This window comes from Nipponia nippon, unplaced genomic scaffold (assembly GCF_047370975.1).
Source record: "Nipponia nippon isolate SJK-2023a ecotype South Korea unplaced genomic scaffold, ASM4737097v1 scaffold_10, whole genome shotgun sequence".
Classification (NCBI taxonomy): Eukaryota; Metazoa; Chordata; class Aves; order Pelecaniformes; family Threskiornithidae; genus Nipponia; species Nipponia nippon.
Genome location: NW_028262291.1, coordinates 33,628,922 through 33,641,403, shown reverse-complemented (window position 1 = coordinate 33,641,403; position 12,482 = coordinate 33,628,922). Strand labels below are relative to the sequence as shown.

Below are 12,482 nucleotides of genomic sequence, written 5' to 3'. Positions count from 1 at the left end.
TAATCCCTTCCACGGACAGAGTTACTGCTGGGCTGTTCTAAGTAAAGGTGCATTTTATAGCTAATGTGTAACTTACTGTACACCAAGCACCTGGATGGACTGGGCAGAAGCCCCTGCAGCAGGTTACGTTTCTTGGTGACAAGCAGAGTGGCCTGGGCTCGGTCTGGGTGCACAGGCCGGCGCTGGGGTGGGGGAGCCCATGCTGTGATCACACTTACATGGCCGGAGCTGGCATCACAGCACGGGTCCAAGCGCTCTGTATAAAAATCAAAGCTAACCTTGGTCTAAACTTCAGTTCCGTGCTACCTTTGGTAGTATAGAAACCCATATGGGTTCACCATGTGGCTGCATGGGCACCAGGACAAAGGAGAGCCAGGAACATTTGGCAGGGGAGGTCAGGATCACCGTTCAGGCTGATATAAATCATGGCTTCCATCACAAAATGGCACCTCACAGCCTATTTCTGAACAGGATAACTGCTATGAATCCATACTGAATAACTGGGCCCTGGAGATCTTTGGCCACAGACCATTTTACTTGCAAATGATTTCTAAGTGCTGTGAGGGTATAGTCACAGCTGATTCAGGAGCAGAGACGAAAAAAGAAAAAGGCAGTGGAAGGAGAGGAAAAGGCAAACTAGGGCCAGGGAGCGCAAAACCAGAAAAAAAAAAAAAAAAGGGAATAGAGCAGGGAAGATAGGTTTTATGCATGCTCTAGACTCCCAGAAGGATCCAAGTATCTGTCCAAGATCCAAATAACAGCAGGAGCTGTCTTAGGGCAGAATTCCTCAGGCTCCAGGTCAAACTTCCATTTGAAAAGGGTCCCATATAGATATGGACTACTGTATCAGACACTGGATGCATCAGTCTCTTTTGTAAAGGCACAAAATGACCTTAAACATGCATTTGTGCTATATAAACATTCCCCAGGGCCAGCAACACCCTCGGGTTGTTCCTGTGGGAAAAGCTGAGAAAACTGAAGTTTTGCATGCAAAATATCAATATCATTGAGCCATTCCTCTCTTGTATTTTGCTCTTAAATACCAAACGCAGTAAAGAAGTGTCTGCCATGTCCCTGCACACTAGTTTCAAGTTGTTCCAAAGTCTCCATAAAGTTGAAGCAGTACATTGAGGTAAAGGTCTCCATAAGGGAAACATAAGCACCTGCAGCGGCTCAGGTATTCTGCCTGATCTGATGCAGAACAAGCAAACCATAGGATGGGCACATGTCTTGGAGGTGTCCTCAAAAGCATGCCTGAAAGGCCAAAACTGGGGACAGCATGCTGACACTGCTCTGACCTCCTGGGCTAAGAAAAGGCAGGGCTCAGCCCTGCAGCCCCACGACTCTCCTGGAGGAGGAATGCTCACCCAGAACTGTATCACGGGCTCATTTCCTGGCTCTGTCATGAGTTTCCCCGGAGAAACCACATATTTCCATCTGTAAGATGGAGATAAACTTCCCTCATTTTCTGTGGTCACTGTAAAGACAAACCTAGAAATACCACAGAAGCAGTGTCTCCACAGCAACAGTGCTAACATGAGTCCATAGGCAGGACTCACACACAGGTCCAGAGCAGAGGAAAACAAGTGTCATGAAAACACCATCTGGATAAGATGACAACTTGTTAAGGTTTATAAAAGAGGAAACAATCTTACTAACCTGCAAGCCCTTCTAGGTCTCAGGTGACTATCTGCAAAACACCCACCATCTTTGCTGAAAAGACAAAAATCCTACACAACTCCCTGCTGTCTGCATGATCTGTAAGTTCATCTTGAGGGCATCCCTGGTGCTGCCCACAATAGTCTCTACACAACGATACACAGGCTTCCAGCCAGAACAGCTTTCTGGGGTGCACAACAAGAAGCCTGGAAGTCCTGAAAATTGGAGCCTCTGGGGTCCTTGACCTGTGCTGGGGACTGCACTTGGCTTTGACCCATGGAATGTCCTACGGCAATAGGGGATCTTTCCCAGCAGCTCTGCAACAAGCTAAATACAAGCAGCTGCTATACTTCAATTGAGACTTCTCTTCATTCGAGAAAGAAACATTCCCATTAATTTGTTTCTGCCACTGCTCGATGTTTTCCTTAACTCATGAGAACGAGGAGAAAAGCAGGAGGACCTGACCAATAAGCCCAAGTGGGAATCAGGTTTGGCAGCTTGGTGTCAAGGTGGGATTTAAATCCAGAGTAAAGGCCTAACATATCCCCTTTTTTCCTCCATGGCTTATTCTAGAAGTACATGGTAGGGCTAGGGAGATGCAAAGGGAAATGACATGCAGCCGTGAGAGAAAGGCAATGGCTAAGCACAGCTTGGCTTCTTTACCTTCTGCTCCAATAGATACTAGTTTGACTCCTTTGCTGGCAATGAAATCCAAGGCCTTGTTCACGTTGGATATTTTGTGCACTCGCATTTTGCCTCTTTCAGGCTTAGCCAAACGTTCACCTAATAAGAAAAGAGGAAAAAAAAGAAGTATTAGAAAACAATTCTGAAGCCTTTCTTCCCTGGTGGGTGTTTCCCCATGCTGGTGGCTCCCGCTGCTCAGCCAGGCAGAGGGTGGACCTCCCTGCATCCTTTCTCAACCATGAATGCAGGACAGCCACACTCACCATTAAGTATCCCCTGAAAGAATCAGACAGAAAAGTATCTTTTGGTTGCATCCCAGATAATTTAACAACAGAGGAACTGTCGGCACTGAGTCCTTTCCACGGCAGTGGAACTAACGTCTGTACCGTTAACCACAGATAGCGATGCCTGGAAACGGCACAAACTTCCCTCCCCCATGAAGACAGCTGAGGAGCTCCCCTCCAGCATTTCCAAAACCCAATTTACAAAGCAAATCTCTGCTTCTTGGAACTCCCTATAGTCAAATATGAGGGTGATCTTGTATCTTGCCTTTTCCCCAGCCAGGATACAGACCTCCCATATCTCTAGTCTCTTCACTGAATGGTCACAACTGCCTCTATCAGGAAATAAAATTACTTCTTTGGGAAGCAGCTTTATAACTGTAAGGACTGTAATCTCAACTCCTTTCCATTACATTTGATGTATTTCTAACTCTATGCCATGGTCTCTTACACAGTGGTATGCATTTTAAATGTTTAGAATGAGGCAGAGAAAGGGAAGCAGCCTAGCTCCAAGTAAGAGCAGGTAAATCTGACAGAAATGAGTCTTAGAGCAAATGCCAGCTCCTGACTGGAACAAAGCTGGAAGATTTGGAAAAGCACTTTCTTGACCTTATTTATTTGAAAGAGTTGCATTAAGTGCAGTCATGCCCTTCTTGATAGGCTGCCTGTAATTGCTCACAGCTCACTTTTACTAATGCTAACCCAGCACGCAGAGTAAGCAAATCAAAGCTTGGACAGACAAGTGGACTTTTCAAAGGAACCTCTGGTAGAAATGTAATTAGATGGGACATCAGGAACCACCTGTATGTGACACACAACACCAAAAAATGAGCAGAAGAGCTGCTTTCAGATCACAAGCTCCAGAATACAAAGAAGATCTAAACAAAATGCAAGCAGGTTTTGCACTTTGAAAAAAAAGTTATGAGAAAATTAAAAAGAGATCAAATGGGCAAGTCTAGGCAAGTAATTACTCACCTGACCTCTTCAGTTCCAAAAGTCGTCTGCTATATCTTGAACTTGAATATTTAAGTCAATGTGAGCTGACTCAAAACCTTTATTTGAGGCTTAAGGGTGAGAAAAAAAGTACTTTTTAAAGAACTCTCTTTCATGCTAAAACTGGATGGCTTGTTTCCTAACAAAGGAATGAGGAAAAGCCAAAAGGGAGAAAAACAGATTATCTCCATAGCCATGCCCTACAAAGGCAAAAAGTCTGGAAATGAAAATCCTTTAAAAGTGTTTCAGTGATTAGTGTAGGCTGGTGTCATTAGCTCTCAAGCTTAAGGATAAAACCAGATTCACTTCCAAAATGAAACACTGATGTCTGACAATTTAAGTAAAAAGATGTATTTATGGTACTACCTCCATCCTAGGATTAAAAAAATCTCTTTTGCTTTAATGAAGCCTCAAGTACATGTCATGGTACCTTGCCTTCTTTTTCCATTTGGATAATGCTAGTCAATCTAAATAAAAGTGGAAGCATTTTTTGTGACAGTTTCACAATGGCATTTTTACATGTAATTTCACAATAGACTTATAAGTCTACTGACTTATGCTGCCAAACATCAACAAATGGGTTGAGCCAGCTAAAAAATAACCATTTTCTTCAGCTGATGTGACTGTAAACTAGCCTTGCAGAAAGAAAAATAAAGACAAGAGATTAAGTTTCAGCTGGAACAGCAAGCTGATCCAATTCACCTTGTGGCCCCATGATGCGCACTGCCAGCACAAGGGAGAGCATCTGAACTGCTCTCCCTGGGGCTGGGAAGAGCAGGATTGTTCCCCCTGACAACAATGCGATGCTCAAGCAGTTGACGGCGATTGCAAAACTGCAGTCTCCCTCTCTCAAATACCACAATCGGATATTTGTTTTAGAATCTTCTTTTGGGGAACTTTAAAAGTCCCCAAACCCAATGGCTATTTCCTTCAGACTTGGACTTCATTACAAATTCAGATTTCCAGAGAAAAGCTTCATCTGGTTCCATGCCATACGTTATTAATGACATAGACTGTTAGAAGGGAAGCCTGCTAGAAATATGTTCTACTTTCAGCTATTTGCATCATTGCTTTATTTCTCAGTACTTCTCCCAGCTGAGACAATGAAAATGGCCTACTTGCTTCCATTCTCTGATTCTCATGTACTAGCCCAAGGCTGTACTTTAAAAGCCAAACAATGCAAGGAAGTGTTGGCATAGAAGTTGTTTACAGCAAATTTGTTTAGGAAAAATTTCAATTAGTCATTCCTTTTGTTTGGGAAAAAAAAAAAAAGCCTTATAACTTTATTTTAAAAGTACTAAACAGGAGCTTAGCCTTTTTCAGTCTTGTAGTATTATTTTTAAAATGACTTTGTCAGGGGAAAGAAATGCATGTGGTGAAAAAATGAAAGTGTAACTTTTGGGGCAATTTCTAGCGGGGGGGGAGGCCAACCATTACTTTCCACCATGAAGGCCAACGGGAGAGGACTCGCAATGAGGAAGTCCCAGGACTGTCCGTGGATCCTTCCCCACCGCACAGCGGCTGGGGGACCGAGGGGCTCTGGCTGGGCTGGAAGGGGACCTGTCAGCAGCACAGCTCACCACCAGCAGGTACCGGGCTGAGTAAAACAGCTCCTGTCCTCTTGCAGAACATCGCCGCTTCCCATACTTTAGGAATTCGCGTCGGATGGGAAAACTGCTTCCTACCTGCCCTAGCTGCCCAGCAGCAACGTGTCCACAAAAGAGGGTCTGGCTTGAAACAGGTCTCCCACAGCCCCAGCGGCACGGTCCCTCTCCCACCCTAGGGTCTCCAGCAGCTTCCCTGCCGCAGCTTCCCTGCCTTCCTCCCACGGCAGCGCGGCGGCTGCAGCGGGGGCAGAGGGAGATAGCGCACCCTCGCTCCCACACAGGCCGGGCCAGGCGGAGGAGGCACTTGGCTCCGCACGGCTCTCGGCCAGCCTGGCCCAGCACTCTCATGGCTGAAGGCTCTTATGGCCATCAGCCTCTGGATTAGAGGAAAAGATCAGTCTGCCACAGAGCAACCCTGCCCACGCCAAATTCCCGTCAGCAGCTCTGCAGTCCCCCAAAATATGGGAAGAGGAAGGTGTGGAGGGAGCCAAGAGCTGAAAGGAAAGGCCAGAAGCTGGAACTGGAGGGGTAAGAGCCATCCGGAGACTCACCCTTTTGGCAAGCGATCAGTGGGAACTATGGCAGGAACATACAGGCAAGCCCTTGCCAACCAGCAGGAGACTCCTTACCCCCACATTGCTCCTGGGCTGGGCTACTGCTTCCCCAACTACGGGCCAAAAGGGCTACTGGCAGGGCCAGCAGCTGGAAGGAGGCTCTGTAAGAGGAGCGGGGCTCACAACTGGAAAGGGAGTTGCCAATGATGGAAATGAAATGGGAAAAAAACAACTGTGCTAAATTTCTCCTCTTTTGCCACTGTACCTAGGAGAACTGCGCTTCTAAGCTTCTGCTGGGTCTAAGGAAAGGATGCTCAGTCTTTAGTGTGTGAAGGACCGTGGCCTCTGGTGGGATGCAGCCCATAGCTGCTCCCTGTGCCTTTGCCCTCTGGTCATCTAGTGGCAGGCTGCAGGCACAGAGCCGCTCTACAGCGTATGGGGAAATGCTGTGCCCACACCACCAGTGCACTCGGAAGCAGTTAACTTCTTCCCAAACTGAAGGGGGTCTGACAGGCCTTGCCACTGGGCTCCTGAAGGGACAACAGGAGAGGAAGAGTGGGACATGAAGCAAGGAAATTAAGCAGTGTGAGATATGAGACCCCCTGCTTTAGCACCGAGCCTCCTCTGCCCTCCCCTGTTCATGCTTCTCTCCCCTATCTTCCAGGTCAGCAACTAGAAACTAAGCCATCAAGGCCCATCTGCCCCAGCTTCCAGGCTGCAGCTCCTCCTCTGCAAGGGAACATAAATACAGAAAATAAACCAATAAGACTCTGCTACCTCATTTCTTACAGGCACTGCAGATGCAATACGCATCCTGCAAAGCTCTGATAATATTTTGAACTCTGATCCCTCCAAACCATGAGCATGGGCAAAACCCCTGAGGTTTTATCCTATATTCATAAATTCTGAAAAACACATATACTGACAGCACCTTTGCAGGAGCTGGCAAAAGAGAAGGGAAGGAAAGGAGGGGCAGAGTGAAAGCAGTCTGAGTGCTTCTATCATGGCAATTTTATTGGAAAACGTACCAAGAAGGTCAGGAGTGCAAGTCACTGGATTGCTATTACTGGCTCAAAAGCTATCGAAAGAAAGTCTGTGAGCATATAACCCCAGTTCATACATACAGTCTTAGTCCCCCTCAGTGCCTCCCACAATACTTTACTAAGGTATTTATTTCATCAGCACATCAATGGGGATTACTGCTTATATGAAATAATCCCTGGGAGATATCGGTCAAGTAGTGGGACATTTGTGATAGGGAGTGAAAACAAACCTGACCTAACTTGTTCATGCCACTGTTTTTATTTCAGACTGGGTTTTCTGGGATTTTGCTTTTCTTTGGGATTTTTTTTTTCCCTGAAGGCTTGAGCACTGAGCTCAGATTGAAAATAGAATGGAAAAACTTCAGTCACAGCTGAAACTGAACGACACAGAAGATTTACTGGTTTGACTCCTCTCTTCCAATAACTTCTATCCTATTCCCACTGTCATGTGGCTTTGGTATGATCTGCCAGTGCAGCATTCCCACACTCTTCCCAGAGCTGCTTCGTCAGCCCTGCCAAGCAGTAAGAGCCGTTGCCTGAGCCTTCACAGGAGGCTGTGCATTCCTGACGGGCAGAGGAAAGCAGAGAGGCAGGAGCAGGAATGCAATGGGCAGCCTGCACAGGCTGTGAGGCTTGGAGTACATTCCAAAAGCACATTAATGGTCACCGCTGGAGACAAGATATTCGTTAGGGAGAAATTTGCTCTGAATCACAAAGCAGCTGTTCTTATATTCCAGCAAAATCTGCAGCATTACAGCCTTTGTCCCTATTCTGCGAGAAAGGGGGAGGACAGGTTTCAGAACAGAGATGCTCAGGACACTTGAGAGCACCACACAGAACCTCTCTCACCTGAAATGACTTCCAGAAGTAACATGAGTTTAAGACCATCCCTGAAATCTTCCTCTATGTTCTCAATCTGTGTCCCAGCCTTGCGGAGGTGAGAATTACACCATGCTGTAAACGTCTAAAACACAGGAAAGAAAGAAAAAAAAAAAAAAAAAAGAAAGCAGTCAGTAATCTTCTCAGAAGCCAAACAACAGTTCAGAACCAAAGCAGTGCTGCTAGGTACCATGACAGATTCAAATGCTGGTTAGGTTATCATCTTTCCACCCGCTGTCCTTGTGGAACACAAGCATTAGTATCCAAATATCCAAAGAAGTTGCAGGGTGTTCCCATGACAGACGGAGTCTGAGAGGGACAGTCACTTCACGGCTCCAGCATGTCTGATTTTCTTGGAGAGGCCCCTACGTTTTGTGTTTGGTTTAGATACCTTGAAACTGATTTTAAGGCATGCTAAGTGCTCGGATTGCTAGGGACTCCAGTGGTGTTAGATGACACATCTTAACATAATATGAAGGAGAACAGAAAGCAGCATTCCAGATCTTCTTGTCTCTAGACAGGTGCTTGAGAAAAAAAAAGGATCATTCTTCTACAGCCAACTGCCTCTGGTCTACTCCATCCCCAGCAAACACTGCAGCCCTTCGACAGACACTGAAGGACAGCACACCGAGCTCCTCAGCCACATAAACCACATCCCAGTAGTGCCTGTCCTGCTGCCTCCAGTCTTGCCGCCTTGCTGCTAAGCAGACCTCCCTCCCCTGCCTGACTGTCCCACCTTTCCTCCCTCCTCACGTGGAGGAGTAAATGCTTTCTCAATAACGATGCTGTCACCTGTCTCAGAAGTAGCACAGGTAAAAGTAAGCATTACTTAGAGACACTACTGTCTAGCACAGTCCCAGACTCCCACTGTTTGAGAGCCTCTGGCAGAAGGATCATTGCAGCCACCTCAATGATGGAAATCACAGCCACTCTGTAATTAGTGATATTATGCACCACCACTGGAGTAATAATACGAGTTTGAAGTGCAGGAAGGATTGAGGACCAAACTACAACACAGCCAGTGGCATTCAGGCTAAACAAAACTCTTTTGGAAACGCCTTCTGACCTCAAGTGGTCAGGATAAGAGGATCTCTCATATGAGAGAAATGAATTTCACCACAGCTGATGACAAGACACATTTTCTGTGGTTGCAATCTGTCGGCCCATGTTCCGAACAATGGGCACGTGGGGCACTGATGGGGAAGAGACCATCTCATCCAAGAGATGTGATAGGGATTATCTCAAAAGAGCACCATGTGAACGGGTCTGAAAGAGAAAAGTGCGTGCTGCCATTCGACAGTCAAAACACAAGAAGCAAATATAAAACACCTCAGACACCTCAGTGCGGCATGGTCTTAAATAGGTGAATTAAAGAGCCCAACCTGGAGATGCAGAAGCTGTTTGACACAAAATTAATGTTTGAAGAGTAAATGGTAGCAACCAGTTCTTTTAAGGTGGACAAGTTTGTCCAAGTGCTAATGAATGTGTTTCACATTGTTTGAACAGGACACCAAGTAAACCCTTTCCTTTGTACAAACTGATAACCCCTCAATCACTCTTTAAATAGAAGGGTGAGGTTACTCAAAAAATGAGCAGCTCCAAAAGCTCAGTGCTACCACAAGGAAAGGAGGTCTTTCTTCCCTCCCTCTCCCAGATGTGCTCCCAGAGCCAATTCAACTCACTGACCCAGCAAAGAACTGTTTACTTTCTTTGGAAAGGCTAGTTTTCTGCTCAGTCAGTGCACAGAGGCAGTTCAGCAGAGCCTAACAAGCCTCTGCAAGAGAAAATTGGGCATACATGGGCCAAACAGGAGGGTGGAGTGGACCACAGCAGTCGTGCCATCTTAGGCTGTTGGGGAACCGCAACAGAAACGACTCAGCTGATACTGAAGCACGGCATGCCAAAAATTTAGAAATGCTTCACCACTGCTTACACTACGCACAGGATTTCAAAAGAAAGATTACCCCAAATGGCAAAGAGCAACAGGGCTTGCTCTTATTTGTCTGGAAGCTGGGCTTCCTTGACTAACCTGCTCACATTCGTGCTTACACGACTACAAATAGTGTAGCAGAATCTTTCCTTGGAAAAAGCATTGCTCAACAGCTGCCGAGCTTCCCACTGCTGTGTTCTGGCCTTGCTCCGCACCGGGGCTGTGGGATGGAGCAGGATAACAGCACAGCTGTAAATACTTTCATGACAATGGCCCTTTGGACGGATGCATGTATTGTGAAAGTCTGGGATCTCTTTTTTCAAGATGGCCTGGTTTCCTTCCAGATTTGGACGCTTTAAAAAAAAAGAGTAAGTCATTACACACCTTTTATTGCTTTTTATTGTTATTCCCCTGAGAAATAAAAGTGTTTTGTTTTTTTTTCAAATAAGAGCGGGTTTATTTGAAAATGGGCCCTGTATTCTGAAGTACATCCTTTTGGCACTACTTTCTTCATTCCACTGCCTGCGCTGTATTATGTGAGAAGAGATTCAATTATTTGGCTCCCTTTTGCAGCCAGGCTCCTACGCTCCTCCAGAGGGGCAAATGAGAGCAGAGATGCTTTCAAACGCTACATTATCACCACATCTCAAAGTATGACAGCAAGTTATGTCAGGAAGGTTGTGGATGCCCATGAACCTCCTTCTCAAATTTGGAAAAGCAGACAAAGCAAGATACCTAGAGTTAGTGACTGGCCCTCGGTCACATTACAAAATCTGTGTTGAACTGAGAAGGAAGCCTGAGATCTAACTCACAGGCCGTCAGACTGCACTTTTATTTCTTGTATGACTTCTCTGAAGCCATTTGAGTTTTGTTTTCCATCAGCCCAAAGCAGATCAGAAAGTTCTGCTTTAAATCACGGATAATCCTGGAATAGCTCAACTGGGCATCTCTTCACACGTTTTGAGGATGGAAGAGGGTGATTGGGTCCACATTTCTAAGAAACACAGATGAAATTAAAAGCAAACCACAAATCTTCTAAACTTTGCATTATTATAAAGCCTGGCAGGTTAGCAAGATTAGTGAGAGTATTTTTATTGCTGCGAGAGTCACCTAGGGCTTGGTGGAAAAGCAAGTCCCAGAGCCAGCACTCCAACTTCTCTGCTGGAGCCATCTCCACCACATCACGGCCTCAGCCAAGCTGAAGTGAGACAACTCTACAAAGTGTTGGCATTAGCCACCAGTGGCAAAGCTGACACCTCAGCTCCTCAAGGACACAGACCATGAAGGGTTAAAAGAAAGAGCACACGCAGTTTCCACTACACAACTCCCAGATGTGCAGACATTTTCTCAAGGCACCCTTCAGGTCATACATGAACTCCAATAAGCGTAATACCACAAGCAGTACAACAGCGTATGGGAACAGCAACAACCAGCAGCCCAGCGTGGATGCATTAGGCCATTTTACAAGAAAGCAGGATTACGAATGCTTTTAATAATTGCAATAGGATTCACAAACTATATTCTTCACAGACCAACCAATCCATCAAAACATAATAATCAGGAAAAAGCTTTATGTTGCATTTGCCACATATACTGCACAGGAGTAAAATATCTTCTTACTTCAAAGGAGTAAATTGGAAGGAGATTTGACAGGCAGATAGAAGAAGGCTGAAGAAATGTGGCAGAAAAGTCGGGGGGAGCAAGAGAAGAAGGGAGAGCTGAAATTTTTCTGCCCACTGGGTCTTGCAATCCTGGCAGTCTTGTTTGGAGCCATTTTTACTGACTTGGCTTCACGTATCTGCACAGGATCCTTTTTGTTATTCTAGGAAACCTACTGCAACCACCCACTCGCCCCATCCACCTTCTGGGCAATGCAGCCGCTCCTCCCCACGCCCTGAGTCACAGCGAGTGGTGGCAACTGGCTCAGGGTGGCCGGTGAGCCCTGCTGTGCTGCCTGCCACCAGCAAACAAGCTTTTGAAAGTGGAAAGGGCTGCCGAGAGCAGCCAGCCATCTTTCTGGTGCAGGCCCAGCCCTGGGAGCAGCCAGACAAAAAAAACCAAAACACCTGTGTTTGCTGGGGTGAGGCGAGGCACCCCAGTTCGGAGGGCAGAAAGGCACTGCCAGGCGGGAAGCACCATCTTCTCAGTCGTGAGCTCAAACCACTGCTCTGAGGCAGCAGATGTGCTTCCTTGCTGCCTGCAGACACAGAAGCCTGGAGATTATTCTCCCACTTACCTCTAACTTCCTGTCCCAAAGACGAGGAAACAAATACTCTGTTAATCTTGAGGCTTACGGAAATTTCACAGAGCTGGAAAACTACTTACTGTTAAATAATAGCACAAAAACATACCATCAACTGGATTTTCTTCATACAAATCTCACACCATAAATTTTCTATGGTAACTGCACAAGAGGTGCAAACAGAGCTGTGTTTCTTGGCCCTTGGATTTTTGCATATATTGTACCCTTAATTTCATTTTTGGACACAACAGATTGCCAGGACCCCACTGCAGGTCTGCCTCTTGTTCGGTGTTCACAATGGAGGACGCCTGATGCACGTGTGTTTGCATGTACACGCATGCATTTCTCATCACTGCTCTCTGCGTCCCCTGCTCCCATCTAGCTATGATTTGTAGCTTCCTTTTTTTACACCCCAGCTTCATCAGCAAGATCCCTGACACTGAGATCAACTCTTGCTATTTATGTGCTGGGTGCTGTATGAACAATAGGACCTTCATATTCTACCACAATATAACCTGTCAAATAATAAAAAGAATAACAAATGTTACTAAAAGCAAGCAAATGTGATTAACTGTTCTTTTGCCTCAGCAGTAATGCTGGAGTAACCTCT

At 46.0% G+C, this 12,482-nt stretch overlaps 1 protein-coding gene across 6 annotated transcripts in view; it reads right to left on the bottom strand.

Annotated features, from left to right (window-relative positions):
• Window positions 1-12,482, bottom strand: part of ACTN1 (actinin alpha 1) — a 91,570-nt gene that overhangs the window by 40,157 nt on the left and 38,931 nt on the right. For all 6 annotated transcript variants that reach the window (XM_087746488.1, XM_087746487.1, XM_087746484.1 and 3 more), the window contains exons 2-3: window positions 7,671-7,785; window positions 2,323-2,442 (exon numbers count right to left, since the gene is read on the bottom strand). In XM_087746488.1, coding sequence (XP_087602614.1) covers window positions 2,323-2,442; window positions 7,671-7,785 — 235 coding nt within the window. The remainder of the gene's footprint in view (window positions 1-2,322; window positions 2,443-7,670; window positions 7,786-12,482) is intronic.